At 50.8% G+C, this 18649-nt stretch overlaps 1 protein-coding gene across 1 annotated transcript; it reads right to left on the bottom strand.

Moving 5' to 3' along the window:
* Nucleotides 1–4936: 4936 nt before the first annotated feature.
* On the bottom strand, nt 4937–17457 carry NAGA (alpha-N-acetylgalactosaminidase). The gene is made up of 8 exons (XM_026657590.1): nt 17283–17457; nt 12389–12563; nt 11938–12115; nt 10915–11009; nt 8359–8520; nt 7683–7880; nt 6945–7088; nt 4937–6103 (listed from the first exon to the last, which is right to left on the bottom strand). Exons 1-8 carry the CDS (start codon nt 17435–17437, stop codon nt 5921–5923), a joined length of 1290 nt encoding a protein of 429 aa, XP_026513375.1. The 5' UTR covers nt 17438–17457; the 3' UTR covers nt 4937–5920.
* Between the last annotated feature and the right edge of the window lie 1192 nt (nt 17458–18649).

Raw genomic sequence — 18649 nt, 5'->3', positions numbered from 1 at the left:
CTGTAGCTGCCTGACATTCTTCCGCATAGCAGCCATCTGCAAGGGAGGAACTTTCTTTCTAAGAAACCTTTTTAATCTGAGTCAAAGATTCTCTAACTTTCTGGAATTAAAAATGTTCTGCCATCAATGTTTGTAATATCTTTTGCATTGCACTTTAATACAGAAGCATTGGAATCTTCAGGCCTGTGCGTCAGTTCAGTGGTGTGCGTGTAACCACCAGCGTGCCGTGCAATGGGCAAGAAAAATGGAATGGATAGGATAAGAATTGCAAAAAAACCATAATTGGTTGTGGGATTGTTTTCGTGGCTTTGTGATCAATGCATGGTCCCTCCCCCAGAGCACTGCTTAGCTGGGCTGTAGAACTAGAGTGGGGAAAATGGCCTCTAGTTAAAAATCCCACTCCACTTGCACCTCCAGCTGTGTTTATAGCCTATCCCTTAGGCTGGGAGGGGAGGGAGGCTGCCTTTTGCCATCACTGCCTTAGCTGCTGTAACTAGTGTCCTAGTTAACTCAAACTGGCACACTAACCCTTTCTTGTGGCATGCCAAGCACCACTAACGGGCTGTGGGAGTTCTCTGCTAATGCAGTATTCCTGCAGCTCTTCTATAAACAGCTGTTCTCAAGCGCTTGTTTGCCCTGGTCCCACAACTAGCACTGATTCTTTTATTAGTTAAGGAGCAAAAGTGGAAGGTTCCCAGTTGTTACCTCGCTGCCCAGTTGTGATGGTGGTCAGCTGTTCCATCTTCTGGGTGTAGGTTAAATCCCTGGGGACAAAATACCTTTCTTCCACATTCACCTGCACCCGTACAGCTTGTCTCGTGCATCCGACACTTGCTTCGCTGAAAGAGCGGCACCAAATGTGGGCTAGCTTCAAGGGGGTAGGTAGCTGGAGAAAAAGCAGTCAGACAAAACATCTTCTCCTGAAGATGGGAGTGAGGGCAGGCTTGGGACAATCACACAAGGCTGAGAATTGCTGCCTCTACGCTACAGCTGCCAGGGAGCCCTGTTACAACACTCCAAGCTGTAGGACATGTAGAACCGCATCTGTCTTCTGTAACTTGACTGAGAGCTTTGTCTGGAGTGAGGCTTTAGCTTAGGTACTGAATGTGCCTAAGGTCCTACTTGCCATCACACTAGCACAGTGTCTTACCCACATCCCTGTGATATGTTTGCAGTGGTGGGCTTGACACTAGTAGCTTGGTTTGCAATGCTACAAAGGCTGTGCTAGGAGAGGAGGAAAAGAAAGAAGCTCTTGGCAAAAGTGTGACTGCAGCCAGCTGTTGCCTGCACCCAGGTTGGCTGGCTCAGTAGCATAGACTGAGCCCTCTGTCTAAGGGGAAGGAGAAAAGCTTAAGCCCTTTTTTGAGCTTGCAGCAGGAGCTGTTAGGTTGGACAGGGCCACTCTCACTGCTGTCCTCCAGCTGGCAGTTCCAACTCCCAGTGTCCATCTAGTGAAGAGCGAAAGGAAGCTGGTGCCAACTTCTGACTCCTTAAAACTCCAATGAGTGACATGTGGTGGGGGAGACTACTATTGCTCTGGGAATGTTTTCTGGCCAGTAACAAAGTCAACAAAAGAATTGCACTGTTTATATAGGTCCTATACAGAGCCCGTGTTCTCTCCCCTCTAGCCAGCCCTCCCCCCAGACAGCGTGAGGACAGAAAGCGGGTCCGTACCTCATAACAACTTGACTTGCTAGATTGTCTTTATGGCGCAAGGATAAAAGGAAGATCTAACAGTGACTCTTATGCAGGAGGAGAAAATCTTAAATTCGTTGTTTTTATTGTAGACAAAGTTACAGGTTTGAGAGAGGACTTTTCATTACAAAAAAAAGCTGATTGGTTGTGGCAGTGAAGCCTGAGTCCTCATTAAGAATTAACCCTGCCCCATAATCACTTTCAAACTAGGCCCTGCTCTGTATCAGCTCACCCTCTATAACGTACACAATTCCATTTCCTAGCATGGGTTTTATAGCACTGGCCCTCCAGCCTGAGATGGTACATTACAAGTATGAGTGATAACTAGGGTGACCAGATAGCAACTGTGAAAAAATGGGACAGGGGGTGGGGGGTAATAAGTGCCTAGATAAGAAAAAGTCCCAAAAAATTGGCCTGTCCTTTTAAAAAGGGGACATCTGGTCACCCTATGATAACCCCTGTGCTAGCTGGTAACATATTTTACGCTGCTTAGTCGGCCAGCAGTTTCAGCAAAACATAGAGCTGTGCCTCACATCTCTAGTTAAAATAGAATTGAGCTAGAAACTACTGTCCTGCCTACAGTGCTCAAGTGCAATTTATTTTCAGTGGAAAGCAATGTTTAGAGTTATCTTCACCAGCACCTGGCTGGTTCTGCAAAGCCTGTGCCTCTCCCTACTGTCATTGCTGGTTGGGGGAACTCTGCAGGGAATGCAGAATGTCTGTCCTACAGCAGGGGTCTAGGCTTTTTCCTTGCAGAGGAAGGCTTGAAAACAAACAGCTGGAAATCAATGTTCTCAGCTTGCTGAAGTGGAAAGGAACAAGCAGCTGGCTTCTACTTCTTCCCTGGGGTGAGGGGGGGACACCTAGTAGAGATTCTCACTCATGCCTCAGGCCAGCCCTGCAGCTTGTAGTGCACTAATAAACAGGTATTGATTACATTGTAGGGGGAGGATCACCTAGCAAAAGACTCTTGCAGTTCTGTCCAAAATGGCCAAGGCCGCTCTGCTAGCAGCCAGTCAGTACCCAGCTTTTTTTAAGCATAGGCATCTCCCATTGTATCAACAGTACATTCTACTGCAGTGAGTCAGGTGTTACTTATCAGAACCCTAGGTAGGTTGCTGTATGGGAGATGGGGAGAGCAGTGGGCAGCCATTTGCTGGTGTCACTTGGTGCATGCAAAAGCCTGGCTTAGAGCCCTGTTGCAAAGTCCCCTCACCAACCAGTTAACATCTGCTATGCCACATATTCCTCCAATCCATATGCTGCAGCCTGTCCCATTCATCCAGCCTACCGGGCCCCTAGTGTTCTGAAATATTCTTCCCACTGAGTGAGGAGCTAAGCCCATACTACTGGAGGGATTCTGCATCACTGCACATGTGCAGAATTCATGTCCCCTGCAGATTTCTTTGCTTCCCTGCAGAAAAATGACTTCTGATGGGGAAGCCACAAGAGTGGTCACACATCCCTCCCTGGCAACACAGGCAGGTTGGTTCAGGCACCCAGAGCAGCTGGTAGACATAAATCACTGCCAGGAGGGGAGCTGGGCAGTCATATGTGTGTGAGAGAGAGAGACACCGTCCCTTTCACTTGCTATTGTGGCACACTTGGTGTGGAGGGACAGGACTTCAGGATGTTTCTGAGGAGGTAGGCATGGGGCAGGCTCTGTCCCTTCAGGCAGAGCAGAATGTAGCAGCCTGCCTGCTTAGTGAATTCCCCCAGGAGTATAAAACAGTTCTAAAAGTTTTAAGGCTCCTTTACATTGCCAGAGTGGTGTGAAGGACAGTATGGCCTTAAAAATGCTTATGGTGCTTTACTGATTAGAATTGGTCTAAATTTTTGGACTGAAAAAATGTGCTCCCTGCACTGTTTGCTACTGACTTTTCTGGTGATGGTCAGTAACCAATATAAATTGAGTTTGATTCCCCAGCCCTCACTTGCTCTTCAGTTACCTGTGATGTAACACTGAGCATATGGCTGTATATATTGGTTGACTAATAACTAGAAATAAAGGATCAAACCTCGCTACATTACTATTAGGCAAGGGGGTTTGGGGATTTCCTCCAATGCTACTCACTCCCCTTCTCCATCCATTGTATTGTAGTTTAAATAAATTACCTAAATAATTGAAACCAGCATGATTACATTATTTTGACAAATAAAATATGCTGAATTTTGCAAAATTTTAATATTGGGTGCAGAATTTTTAATTTTTTGGTGCAGAATTCTCCCTGAGTAGCCCATACCCCACTTCCCCCAGTCCTTGAGCTGTCAGTTTGGACCCAGCTGGGATGAAGAAGATAGGCTGTTTTCCTTTGTTACAACGCTCCTCTTCTGCCCATACAAATACATTAATTCTCTAGCACAACTTACACTGTAACACATAGTGACAGAGTTCCCTTTCAGACAATGGAGTGCAACCAGCTGTGGCTCTGGGGCCCACAATGCAAGTGACAGGCTCCTAATGCAGTCCCCTGGCAGTGTATTAATGGCTAAAAGGCTGTTGGTCATGGAAACTTACAAATACATATACAGCTGCCTTTCCCTGAGAAATCCTGGAATGTTGGGCAGCTAGAGACAGAAGGGAGCCTGTCCCCATCCAGCAGGAACCACCAGCTCAGCTGCTGGGTAGGCTAGTGCTAACATGAGGCAATTCTCGGCTGGACAAGATTGTGGGTGCACAAGTGTTTCTGAGCCCCAGTCAGGCAATGAAACGGACACTGTACACTGCTGCTTTCTCTGCTGTGTACATTTAGCAGTGGTGTTTTTCTAACCATAAATCAGTGGAGAACACTGTAAATCTCCACCCTGTTCTGTGAACTAACTGAAGAGGCAGGCTGGGTGGAGCAGAAGCCGGGGAGCCAGGCAGTCCTGTTTAATTTCTGCTCTGCCACTGACTTATTGTATAGCCTCCCTGTGCCTCAGTATCCAGCAACAGGGCAATACTAAAGCTCACCCAGGCTGGGAATCTGTGACGATCAAGCTCTTATTTGTAGGGCACTTGGAAGATGTTAAGTGCTAAATATGACTAATAATCTTCAGGTCTGGGAGTGGTATTGTCCCCAATTTACAGACAGGGAAACTAAAGCTTGGTCTACACCCGTGGTCCTCAACTGATTTACCCTTGTGGGCCACATATGCAGCTCTCTCTGTGTTACATGGGCTGCATCCACACAATAAAAATACTACCTGTATGGCTGTGAGGATGTCACATGGGCCACAGCTGTGTGCTGATTGGGCCTTGGGTTGAGAACCACTGGTCTACACTTAAAAATTAGATCAAGCTAGCTCCATCGCTCAGGGCTGTGACAAATTATCCACCCTGAGCACTGCAGTTAGGTTGGTCTAGCCCCTGCTGTTGGCATGGCAGAAGAATTCATCCATCGACCTAGCCACCTGCCTCTTGGAGAGGTGGGATTAACAACACCAATGGAAAAGCCCCACCCATCAGTGCAGGAAGGGTCTACATGAGGGTGCTGCAGCCCCACAGGTGTGCCACTGTAGCAGGGGTAGTGCAGACATTGCCTTTAGCAACTGCTGGGGTATGTGCAGAGGCAGCATTGAAATTCATGAGTTTCATACTCCCAGGGCCCTGCTCTGGCTAATGAACAATGCTGCCTCCTACAGGCGCTAATGGTTTTACAACTGGAAGGGGGTGAGTTCTACTGACTGAAGTTGTCATTCTAAGCGAAGGAAATGGTAGGAAAGTTCTCCACTGGAACATGTGATTGCCAGTATAGCCCCTCCAGGGAGATCGCTCCTCGTGACAGATACGACAGGGGTCAGCTCTAAGGCCCTACTGCAAATCTAGGGGAAATGATCTCTTCACTGAGCTGCAATACTACCTTCAGCTCCTACTACTCTAGCGCGGGATCAAAGCCAAGTGTTCAAGTAATGAGAGGTATCAAAGGCTCACAGTGACCGTGTTCTGCACTTGCCTGGTACCATCCAGGGAAGGGTCTCAAAGCACTTTACAATCAGTAATGAATTAACCCTCATCTCATGCCTGGGAGGGAGGTAACAATTCTCTCTGGTTGACAGAGAGGAAGACCAAGGCACAAAGAGGTTAAGTGTAGATCATTAGTTTGTGACTGTGAACAAGCAAAACGTCTGTTCCATGCAGCGATGGAAACACTCAGGGGAGTCGCTCCTGGCCAGAGAGCAACATGTACCCATTGGGGCTGGATAAAATCACAGCTGGCCCCCCATCCTCTTCCTTTGATTGGCTTCACAGTGTAAATGGATGGAAGCCCCTCCCCCGGGGGTGCTGTCTGACAAAGTCCAAGGGTTGATCCAGGTACATTGTGGGATAGAGGTACCACATGACTACGCCCGAGGGGTTAACGATGACAGTGAAGTTCTCTCCAGCCTTCAGGCCGCTGATGATCCCGCCGCTGTACACATCCTGTGCCTGGAAGAGACATGGTTGTTACCAGCATTTCCATGGTTCCTCTCATCCCAAAGTATGTAAAAAACCCCTTTACTTCCAAGGCAGATGAGAGATCCCAGGAAGTGTAGCCCGATCTGGCAGGCCAAGTAAGCAGCTGTGGAGCGGGGCACAGTAGCGCTACACAACAAGGGCAGACTACTGTATCCAGCCCCAAGGGATTTTGATCAGAGGCTGCAGGAGTGGGAACGACTCCATTGAAAATACCCAGAGTCAGAATGATCCCAGGAAACCCAAGGCCCATGATAATGCTCCCCCTATCACCTCCTAGAAATCTCATCCACACACTGACCAGGCCTAACCCACTTTGATCTGTGAGAGCCACGGGGACCACAGCCTAACTGCAAGCACACCATCAAAGTCCCAGAGCCAGGCTAGTCAGTGATTTGGTACGGTCTCAGCACCATCTTGGAGTAAGAATAGGGGCAGGAGCTTTGGAGCTGTTTCCCCACCCCCACAACGTGTAGGGCCCAGTCGCCCGCATTCAGGACTGCAGCATTCAGAGTCCAGCCTAATGCCTGGCGTGACTATGCCAGGGGAGGGATGAGTCCCAGCACCAGTGGGTGGATGTAACTGGGTCTGGGGCCTTGGCTTGTGGTCTCCAAAAGTACTACGTGTTGTGTGAGGCTGAGGGTGGGGAGACAGGACAAACAAACACTACATTCTGGGGAAGAGAGTAGGAGGGGGACTCTGAACCACAAAGCATCGTGCGTAAATGTGGGGGCTAGGCTCCACACTCTGCGGAGATAAGGGGCCTGCGTGGCAGGGGCATTGGGATGGGACCTGCTGTGCTTTCCCTGCTCACCTCGTACACGGCGCTGGCGGAGAAGTTGAGCTTGCTGAGGGAGGTGGTGTAGCGGTACGGCATGTCTGTCCGCCGGCTGAGGAAGACCAGGGCACTGGCTGAGTGGGAAAGCGGGCGCAGGAACACCTCAATATGAGACTTCTCCTAGGGAAGCACGGGGGAGTAGAAAGAGGGAGTTTAGGTGCATCTCCAGCTTCTCTGCACCTCTCCCTGCAGCTGCCACCCACTCCCCCAAATGCTCGTCAGCTCTTGGGATGGCTCATGAACCTGCCTGGCAGGGGCCTGGAAGCAGCACGGATCAAGTCTCTCTGTTGGGCATGAGGTGCCCAGCCACACACTGACACATCAAGCATCAGCAGGAGGGAGTGAACTGGGGTTGTTTGATGGCCGCCCTCCTACCCACCAGTGGCCCCAGAATCCCAAGAATAACCCTTTCCAAACCAAGAGACAAGAAAGGGCATGGGAGGACAAACCAAGCAGCTGAGTCCGGTGGGGAGGGAATGGAGGAGGGGAATACTAGAGCTGTTTAACAAGCGTGTCTTAGTTCAACCCTTCCCCTGGGGAGGCCTCCCCAATATTATGCTTACCCCATAAATTCCCAGCTAACAACAGCCATTCCCTGGCTTGGCTCACCTTCTCCCCTGACGCCCAGCCAGTCCCTCTCAACGGCTTTTCCCCCATCTACTCCCCTCTCCCTGGCCCTTATGCAGTTGGGTTCCCACACGCGCTCTTCTGTACCCTAAGGACTCTGCGCCCCTGGAGTCCCAAGGGGTCCTGGTTGATTTTGATCATCAGTCGGTTCTGCAGGATTTCCCTGGAGCTGCGGGAGAGGGTGCGGAGGTCTGTGGACATGAAGAGTGGGGCGGCCAGCACCGTCCATAAGGCCATCTGGGATCGGGACTGTTCATCGCTGAGGCCAAAGTTTCCAATGATCAGCTGTGGCACAGAGGGGGAGGTGCCAGGCAGCGGGGTGGGGCGGAGAGGGAGAGAGTGGAAGAGCAGAAGGGCCGGGGAATACACATTAGCAAGACAACAGCTGCTCTCAGTGGCAGGACCCAGCCCATGGAGAGCATTGGCATCCTGGCAAGTCCTTTCCCTCCCCTACGGATGGAGCATGCCCAGCTAACACAGTCGTAAAGACGTCCAGCCCCATCTGTGCTCAGTGATGTTAAATATGTATTAATTAAAATACCAACACATTTAAACCCCCACCTTGCCCCTAGTCTAGACAGGGCCTTTCAGGGTGGATGAGGGATGTGGCGTGAGGGTTAGGCAGCTCTGGCAGCCTATAGACCTGTATTGTGTGCCACGGGCTAATGAATTCCTGCCAGCCATGATCTCCAATTCTCCACCCTGCTTCTAGACAAGAAATCCCTGGAGACCCTCCTCTCCACCATCCACAGCCCAAAATTACCATGTCTGGGTCATTCCAGTGGCCAGGGCCAGCCACCGGCTGCAGCACATCCTGATTTGCTGAAAACCAGTCCACGATGTCAAGGACGCTCCTCCAGGAGTCCTGAATGTCACCATAGTTACGCCAGAGGTTACAGATGTTCGCCAGGAGGGTGTAGTTCACCTGGAAGAGAACAAGGTGTACAGGGGGAGGCGCTCAGGTGAATGGGAGAGAGGGGATGTGACCACAGAGCTGTGGGATACACCTCTGTCATGGAGCAGGGGGGGAAATACCCCTCCCACACACACTGTACTTATCATCACTAGTTCAGAAGCCACTGGTGAGACTCACTGGGAACGCTGGGCTCAGTTCAGAGCAGGGCCGGTTCTAGGCACCAGCAAAGCAAGCAGGTGCTTTGGGCAGCCCATTTGCAGGGTCGGCAGCTGGCAGGGATCCAGCCTTGGAGCTGAGAACCCACGGGACCCTGGGAGCTGTAGTTTCTTGGTTAGCTCCCTGCCTATAGAGCCAGCCCTGGAGCAGGGAAAGAACTACATTTCCCAGTATTCCCTTGGCCACTACCAAAAGGAAAGGGAGCGGGAGGGAGTGAACTGTGAACGGGGAACAAGTGTGCCCAAGGAGCAGGCGGCTTTGGCCCAGATATCCCCTTGAGAAGACATCCCCAGACTGGATGAGGGATACTGGTGTGACCTCACCGTGCAGCCCCCAAAGAAGGAATTGGGTGGAATGAATGGACAGTGCCCCTCTCTATCTGAAGCCTAGCAAGGGAGGCACGTGGATCCCACTAGAATTTAAAATGAAAAGTAAGGGAGGGGAGGCTAGAGGACTTGGACAGCTTTAGATACAGTACCAGGCGCGTAGGAGGATTTCCACTTCTGAGCCATAGAAGCAGAAATTGACTTTTCCTTTCCAGATTTAGCTAATATTCAGAAAGGGAATCTAGCACCTGCCTTCCAGATTTGAACACCTCAAAATTCAGGAGTGCTCAAGCTCAATTTGGGCAGCTGTTACTTCATTTCTCCCAAATCAAATATACTGATCCACTGTAACTTGCTGTAGAAAAAGTAGGATAAAATTGAGCAAGAAATGCTTCCCAGTGGTTATTAGGACTGGAATTGCTATTTTCAACAGCCATTGCCTTTTTTGTTTGTTTGTTTGTTTGTTTGTTTAAAAGGAAGACAGTGATATTGCATTGGCAAATTCCCCATAGAAACAAAGAGTGGAACAAAAGAATAATAAAGGCACCTCAACTTTTCCTCATTTATGTAGGACAGTCTTATAATATGCATCCAGATATCCTTCAATCACACAAGCTGAAAATTGTTCCACTTTACTGCAGTTCTGTAACCAAATGGGAACCAATCCTGTCTGTGTTCTGTGCACATCCAAAATTCCTGCTCAATGACCCGCCCTGGGAGCGAGTTACCACTGACCTGGAGAGCCCAGGGCTGGGGCAGCAGGGGGTGTGGGTGAAGGGGGGGAAAGCCCTGGGCTGGGGTAGCAGGGGGTGTGTGGGTGGGGGGGGGGCCAGGGTGGGGGGGGAGGGGGGGGGCCCGGGGGTGGGGCAGGAGGGGGGCGGGTGGGGGGGAGAGCCCAGGGCTGGGGCAGCAGGGGGGTGCGGGTGGGGGGAGGCCCAGAGCTGGGGCGGCAGGGGGTGCAGGTGGGGGGGGGGGGGGCGCGGGGGGGGGGGGGGGGGGGGGGGGGGGGGGGGCCAGGGGGGGGGGGGGGGGGCAGCCAAACATTTTTTTGCTTGGGGCGGCAAAAAACCTAGAGCCGACCCTGGTTCAGAGAGCCTTAGTGGCCAAAAGGTGTTGATGGATTTGAGGGAATCCAGAGAAGTGCAACACCAAGCAACTAAGGGGCAAGGTGCCTCATTTGTGGGGAAAGCGGAACAGCCCGCCTAACCAGCTAGAGGCAACTGGGGGTGGGGGAAGACACAATGACCATCCACGAGTACACTTGAAGGGTGTAAGCAATGGGGGGGATGAGGAGGATTGTTCAGGGTGATTCAAAGGCCTAGAGCACAGGTGGGGGTGGAATGAGAGTGCGCCAAGGGAAAACTCATGATCCACTGTGGAGGAGCCTCCCAGGGGAGTTGGTGGAAGGCCAATCATTGGAGACATTTAAAACTGGACAATGCTCTGAAGAATAGATGGGTAGGGAATGATCCTGGGTTGGCTGGGATAGGGATGGAGAAGAGGTGTCCTACAGGCCTCTTTTCCACATTTAACTTCAGTGATTCTCCTGTAGACATCGCCACTTTTCAGGAGTGTCCTTTTACATTAACAACCCGGCCCAAAGATCGGTACCACTGCCCTTCCTCCTGCACCCCAACCTGGCATCCTTCCACGTGGATCCACAGCCTGTCTGAGAGCTCACAGTCCCTTTGGGAGATCAGTGCTCACAAGCCAATCATAGCAACTGGGGTGGAGGAGGGATAGGAAAGGAAGGCATTAGGAATTCATACAACGCTGAATAAAAGCTCCCCCCCAGGACAGTCAGTGCAGGACATTTAGATGAAAATCAAAGGAACCCCAGATCTGCCAGGGGGAGCCTTACCTTGGGTGGAAGCCCTCCCTGATAGGCTGGCCAGCTGCAGGAATAGGCAATGGGACGGCCTGTTGCATTCAAGGCCATTGCCATTTTAGGGTAGCCTTTGAGAGACAAGAAATCCAATTGGTCAAGGAAATGGCTGGCATTGACCAGGGGGAAAACAGCAGCACTTTCTGAAACGATCACTCAAATGAACCTAGTTACATGGATTTTTAATGTGCTATTTTAAGAGACACACAAGTAGAAAGAAAGGGGCTCAGGGATGGTGGGGGGAGAGGAGAAGTGAATAACAGAAGCTGCCTTCCTTAAGAAATCAAATATTTGAGGGCTTCTCCACCCATACTCAGGTTTCAGCCTCAGGATCTATCCCCCCACACCATCAGAACTGCCAAACCACCAGGTCCCCCACCAAAACACAGACCCATCAGACAAGCCACTCTCCGGCCACCAATGGGATTTCTGTAGAAAAATAGCTCTGTCTTATGGCCAGTAAGGACAATCTCCCCCACGCTCCCCATGACAACATCCTATGCATGTGTAAGGGTCTTCTCTGAAGGTTCTGTAGCCCCACTGTAGAGCAGGTATCTTGGACACCTTCTAAAATCTCAGCTAGGGACCTAGCCTGGAGATGAAGATCCAGAACGGGAGGCACAAGGAAATGAACCTAACACGACGTGGGTTTGTGCCCGTTAGCAGAGGGGTTCTCAGCCTTTTACCAAGCCACAGTCCCATATTCAGCCATTTCTGCGCACCCCTCTTGAAACGTGCCACCAGCGTCCTCAGAGACTGCCCCATTTCCCCTGGTGCTTCATGGGAAGCACCATGAGCATCAATGCAATGAGTTATGGAGATGGGGAGTAGAAATCAAGATGGCAGCCCCATTCCCCTGACACGTGCAAGAGCCCCCACAGGCTGCGAGAGCCTTTGCTCTAGCATAAAGAAAAAATGTCTTCTCAGTTTCTCTGACACCGAGGACAGTAACAGTGGCGTGGTTCCAAGTCCACACAGCCCAGGAGACACAGTCTTTACCCTGGGCCTGCTCGTCTTCTGATGAGTAACAGCCATCCAGCTTCAGCATGTCCACGCCCCACTCCGCGAAGGTCAGGGCATCCTGTTCGACCCGGTCCAGCGTGGTGCCTGGGTAGCCACAGCATGTGTAATTGCCCATGTCTCCATAGATGCCCAACTTCAGTCCCCGGGAGTGCGCCTGTGCAAAGGAGAGGGGTGTGAGAGAGCCTGAAAGCCCCTGGTTGCTACCTGGGGCAGGTGTGTGTTTGTGGGGGGAGCATGTCAGAGTGGACAGCGCTTTAGCTTCTCTTACTGCTCTAGAGCGTCCCTTCCCACATCTCTCAGGTCACGGACCTCATGCCTCAAGGCCACGAGATGTGATGTGACTGAAATACCGAGAACCCACCCTGCTCCCCATCCCCTCCCCCTTCCCTCTCTGGATCCTGCCTTTACATCAAAAGAATCAGCTCACGTAATCCGCCAAGGCTTTGATCCCACTGGGAAAACGCTCGGGATCTGGGATCAGTTTCCCCGATGTGTCCCGCTTCTTCGCCATCCAGCAATCATCTATGTTCACATATACGTAGCCCAGCTCCTTCCAGCCATCGTCCGCTAGACGATCTATCATGTCAACGAAAAGCTTCTCGCTTCCTCGGGGATGGGGAGAGAGAGAACAGGCTCAGAGCAGACAGAGGTAACAAAACAAACCCATTATTAATAACAACACTTAGCACCTGCTCCTCTTTATCCCCAAAGGCTGCTACAAAAACCATTGAGTCATTCAACCTTTAACCAAGATGGAAAAGACCTTTTAGGTTCCATCTTCCCTGTCACTGCCAATGCAGGGGTCGGTCTCCACAGCAGAGTCTCGAAGGCTTTGTCCAGTCCAGTTTTAAAGGACTCCAGTAATGTCCACTTCTCCTGGGAGTCTATTCCCTTGTCCACCAGATCTCATCAATAGGAAATGTTTCCCATTATTCCTCCTTGTAGCTCGCGGAGCCTGAACAATTCTAAGGCACTTGTCTGCCCTCTGTGGCTAGTATCTGAGCCCCTCACAATGTGCAATGCATTTATCCTCACCATGCCCCTGTGAGATAGGAAAGTGCTGTTATCCCCATTTTGAAGATGGGGCAATGGAGGCTGAGGTCATATAGGGAGTCCATGGGGAGCAGCAAAATGAACCTGGGGCTCCCAAGTCCCAGACTAATGCTGTAACCACTGAACCATCCTCCCTCTCTTTACTCGCCATGCTGTTTACACCCTTCATGCATTTGTCAATGGAAGCTAGATCCCTCCCTCAGTCCTCGTGGCCTGTGCAGACAGACACATTTTGTCCATTCACTCTCTCCTTTCAAGTCATGCCCTCCAACCCCCATCAGCAGTTTTGTTCTTTAAATTCTCTCCAGTTTCTCAAGCTCTCTCCGTTACTGAGGTCCCAGAACAGAACACGCAATTGTCGGTGGGGACCTCACGAGGCCTGTACAGAGAGGGGCTAGCCCCCTCCCTCATCGGCCATGTGACCCCCACCTGGAGTTTGTCAGCTCCTGGGCTCCAGACTGAGCCTCAGGGGGCCCTACCAAAAGGGCTATGACTCATATTGCTGCCAAAGTCCCCTCACCCCATTCCTGGCCTGCTTGGAGCTAGGGGAGGGGACAGAAGGAGTTAGAAACCCCTACCGCGGACAACAGGGACTTGGGAGGCTTCTGCATGAGGTGATCTGGGCCTGGAGAGAGACAGTGAGTGCGGATCAGGGAGTCGCCATTGAACTCCCACTGCTCTGAAACTCTAGTTGCATGGATTGGGCAGCTCCAGCACTGCAGGGACCGGCATCCAGAGAGAGATCGATCCAACCCCGCACGTGCTGCCAAGAGGGAGTTGAGACCAGGAGGATTCCAGGCCAGGGAAGAGCGAGCCTGGCCAGAGTCTGGAGAGCACCCTGTCCCGCCCAGGGGTGAAGAAAAAATGTGAAGGTGACTTTTATTGAAGTTAGCCAATGCCACCGCGCTGCAACACTCCATCTCAGGATGCACAACCTCAGCCTAGCATCTTCCTTGGGAAGAAAGGGGTGGAGGAGTTTGAGAATGTGCAGAGGTGGGGAAATGGCTTATTTATCCATGTTCATCAATTAGTTAACCGTAACCCTTTCCTTCCCCAGATCCTAGCTTCCTGTTCCTAATAAAGTCCCCCTTTGTTCTGCAGTTATTTTTGGTGTGCCATTCCTTTGCTGGGATTTGTTTTATTTACTCTATTGTCCCCTGTGTCCTGGGCTTTCCACCCCTTGCCAGCTAATAGCATGGTCACTGATTTCTCAAGGGCTGGCCGCCCTGTGTACCTGGCACAGCAAGGAGTCCCTTGAGTGGAGGCACCAGGAAGGAAAAAGCCAGGCAACGCAAAGAAAATGGACAAGCTCCAAATATTGGTGATTGGCGGGAGAAGAAAGGGGGGGAGGCTTTGTCCACCCCTCCGGGGGAGGGCTATAGTTCTGATTTGTATTATAGTAGCATCCAGAGACCCCAAGCAGGACCAGGACCGCACAGTGCTGGGAGATGGTGCCCATGCAGAAGAGCTTGGCGTCTGAGACGAGCTGCTGTGAGGGGGCGTCACAGAATGACCACAGGGAGGGGAGGAGGTTGTGCAAGAGTCACAGTGACAGGAATATATAATTATATAGACTAGATAAGTGAAAAAAAATACATGGTCGGGGCTCATTCATATTATATGTACATCAGCAATCCCTGCGGGGCACCCATGCTGTGATGTCTCTTCATACTCAGCTCCAAAGCATGAGTCCTTTCGCAACCACGCCACACTGCAAGATCATCATCCTCCACCTTCCCTGACTGTCAGCAGGATCAAAGAGTGAGGAGGGGAGCCAAGGAAATGGCTGCTTGATCATTTTACAGGGCCGAGAGGGACGGGCTGACAATGTTTCAGACCTCAGACTGGTGCTACAGAATGCCCTTTGGCCTTTGCTTTAAGCACAGTACTTCTTGGTGGCCTCAGCACAGAAACAAGCAGCATCCTGATTCACCATAGCGTGGGGGCCCCGGTGTGTTTCTACTGCTGGAGAGAGAGGAAACATTGTCCCTCCCCTTCAAAAAAAAGTGTCTTGTTTCTATGGGGGGGTGTTGAAAGGTCTGCTGGGATTCCATACACTGGACAGGAGATTCCCAAATTAGATCTGACATTTCCATGAATAAGAACAGCAAACACAGAGACACCAGCTGGAGTACAATTAGGGGATGTCAACCCTGTGGCTTCAGGTCACACGTGGAACACCCCATCCCTCCTGTAAGTATAAGGCCTTTGTCTGCAGCCATATTGTAAGGCCTAAAACCTAAGGCCTTCGTCTGCAGCCAGATTAAAAGAGCAGCCATTAGCTGAGAAGCAGGAAGTCACATCCTCACATTCCATCTAAATTACATTAAAACAATGTAATATCAGGCTGTTAAGAAGGGGATCCTGTTCTAATGGCACCCACTATCACCAGATAAAGAAACAGATCTTAAGATGGTTAAAAAAAAAGAAAAAGAAAAAAAAAGAAAACCTTAGTTTGATGGCATCCTGTCTGTCAAGAAATCATTATTATTATTATTTATTACTTATCAATAGTTGTGGTTGTGAAATCTTCATTTCTTTATTGTTTTGTCATTATGGTCCCCACTTCCCTATTGTTTATCTGTATGGTCTCTGTGTCGTTCTTTAATTGTTTCTGTCTGTTACATAATTAATTTTGCTAGGTGTAAATTAAGGTAGTGGGGTAGGATTGGTTAAAGAATTTTGTTACACTATGTTACGATTGGTTAGTAACATTTTAGTATAATGATTGGTTAAGTTACAGCTAAAAAGAACTCAAATTTCACTACACCTCTACCCCGATATAACGCGACCCGATATAACACGAATTTGGATATAATGCGGTAAAGCAGCGCTCCGGGCTGCGCAGTCCGGTGGATGAAAGCAAGTTCGATATAACGCAGTTTCACCTATAACGCGGTAAGATTTTTTGGCTCCCAAGGACAGCGTTATATCGGGATAGAGGTGTATATAAACTGGGGTCCAAAAGGAAGTTCTTTGGGAATCAACTCCAGTACACAGCCCCAAAGATCAGAGCTGCCAGACCTCACCACTCGGCCAATGATACCGTGCAGAAACTGGAGTCCCCCAGATGGACCTGATCCTGACTGGCCATCAAGAAAAGTTCATCTGTCTTATTGGGAGTGGTGAGCACTGTATGTGTAATGTGTGCATTCTGTTTTTGGTGATTGTTAATAAATAGAGATGATGTAGTATATTACTGTGTAAGGCTCTTTCACTGGTAAAAGGTCCTGCAGAATTAGTATACACCCGGAGCCCTACGTACTGGGAAAGGGTGTGGGTACTTAAATTGACCAGGTTAGTTACACCCTGAGCCCTACGAATTGGGCTAGGGTAGGTGCTTTTTGCCTGGAGCCCTACGAATTGGGAAAAGGTGGGGTGCCCTAATGTGTGCAGGTAACACTCCCCCCAGCTGGAGCCAGGAAGAAGTGTCCCTCCAGGATGTCATATTGCATAATTAAGTGTGTGATGACAATTTTAAGTCTTCCTCTGAAGCATGAGATGTTGGTGCTGCTAGCGTTGGGAGACAGATGAGATGGACCAGTGCGGCAGTTTCCATGTCTTCAATGGCTTTCACAATGTTTTAAAATTACTCTTCATGGCACAGAGATGTGATGGTGCAGGGGTTAGCAATCTTTGCCTCACATCTGACTTGAGTCACACGTGAAAGGAGTCTGGTTCTCTCACCTCAGATCCTCCTGAGCCGGATGCTATGGCACAACCTAGCTCCTGCTTCTCTGCAGCCTCCTCCGCCACTCTCCAAAATGTCTCTGTTCCAACCCCCTAACTACCACCCACGCCTTTTATTTCCCCCAGCTACCAAAGAGCTGGTAAGGGCAAGGGTGGTGGGACTCATGTCCAGGGACTGAGAGTGAGTGAGGGGTGTGGAGGAGATAGGGCATGGGAGGGATGGACTCTGAGTGAGGTGTCTCTGAATGGCGCAGGAGCAGATGAAAGGAGGGGGATGCTGGTGCTGCTCGGGGTGTCTCTGAGTGAGGTGGGAAGGGGCACTGGCTCAGCCCAAGGTTCAGAGTTCCCCCTCTGCCTTCGCTCCTCCAAAGCACTGAAGCCAAAAGCTATTCAAACAGAGCACTACAAAAAGGTGATGCTTTAGCCCTTGACATGCAGAGGGGAAGCGTGGGAACTCCTCATGGTGCCCTCAGCTGCAGGGCGAGCCAAAAGTGGGGGTAGTTTGCCCTTTCTCTCTTCACGCCTCGTCATCTCCACACAGAACTTCCAGATGCAGCCCCCGGCATTGCCTCACTCACCTGATGCAGTTGTCAGGGTCCGTCTTGCAGTCAGTGTTGCAGCGAAATCTCTCCCACGCCAGCCAGCCCATCGGGGGCGCCTTCATGAGCCCATTCTCCAGATCCAAGGCACAGGCCACTAGGGCCAGGCCAGAGACAAAGGCTGCCAACTTCATTGATCTGGAGCGAGGGATAAATGCTGACAAGAGAGAGACAAAAACCTTTCAGTGGAAAGAGCCCTCTCCTGCCTCAGAAATCAATGGGGTCCACTCGGGGGATCCTCCCTCTGCAGTGGGTCATCCAGCAGGTCACAGGGCTCCACCCACCCATCCACCAGACACAGACTGTCCGTGGGGAGGAATATGAGGAGATATGGCATGTCCAACCCACTCCCCCAACCCAGCTTTATTCAAATCATGGCCCTTTGTTATCAGCTTCAGGCCACCCCAGCTGACCTATTTATGTAGGGTTCTACAGTGGCTCTAGTTGTTAATCACCCCTCTCTGCCTTTGTTTAGCCTGGAGGGGAGGTTGTATCATCCACTCATTACTGCGTTAGGGTTCCTTCCATAGCCCCACTTCCTCTTCCCTCTAGTCCAGCTGCCTGAGAGTGTTGTCATTGTTTCTCCACAAACCCCATCTCCAGTATAGCAATCCGTGAGTAGCCCAGAGCCCAGACTGTAATTATGCATGTTACTACACCACCTGCACCCCAGCATTCCACCCATATGGCCTCATAATATTCTACCTGTACGCCACCACGCCATCACATACTGTCCTGCACCCCCAAAGCTCCAGAGTGAGATACTTGAATCCTGGCCCACACATCCTTCAAAGCACCATGGTGTCAGGTCCTCCTCTCAATTACTCATTCCGGTTTGCACAGCAATCCTCCTGTATTCACTCCATTATGCCCCATGCATGCCAGTCTGCCATAGCAAAATGGCTCAGTCCAATGCCCAGCCTGTCCCCCCAAGCACCTCAGTGGTGACAGTTGCATCCCAAAGCACCACTGTATCCCTACCCAGTGTACTCCAGTGCCATCATCCACTAGCAATGGCCCAGCGCACTCAGATGTCCCAAACATACACTCGCTGCCAGCCCCGTAGTTCAGCGACACACCCTCCCAATACCCTCTCTGAGCTGGACCATTGGCTTTGGCTGCGGTGAACTCTCTGTTTCTGCTGTCCTGAGGGGGATGCGGTGTTCTCTGGCTCAAGGCTGTAAGGCCTTTCTGCTCCCGGGCCACAAGTGTGATGGGAACAAACAGGTGATCAAAATCTCAACCACAGGGTAGTGCAGACATGGGGCGGGGGAGGGAGTGTGTCTACACAGCACACTAACCCCAGGCTCTGACACAAGTTTGAGCCCAAGCCCCACTTCTGTCCA

The sequence above is a fragment of the Terrapene carolina genome, unplaced genomic scaffold (assembly GCF_002925995.2).
Source record: "Terrapene carolina triunguis isolate 2854851 unplaced genomic scaffold, T_m_triunguis-2.0 Scaffold247, whole genome shotgun sequence".
NCBI classification, from domain to species: Eukaryota; Metazoa; Chordata; order Testudines; family Emydidae; genus Terrapene; species Terrapene triunguis.
This window is presented reverse-complemented; position numbering and strand designations above follow the sequence as displayed.

What these genes read in the sequence shown, in the direction of transcription:
- NAGA (XM_026657590.1), bottom strand. Translation starts at nt 17,437, where the DNA reads ATGAAGTTGGCAGCCTTTGTCTCTGGCCTGGCCCTAGTGGCCTGTGCC. An exon ending in GACCCTGACAACTGCATCAG is followed by an intron (nt 12,564 to 17,282) that starts GTGAGTGAGGCA and finishes TCCCCGAGGAAG; the next exon opens with CGAGAAGCTTTTCGTTGACA. An exon ending in ACTGGAATGACCCAGACATG is followed by an intron (nt 7,881 to 8,358) that starts GTAATTTTGGGC and finishes TCTGTGCCACAG; the next exon opens with CTGATCATTGGAAACTTTGG.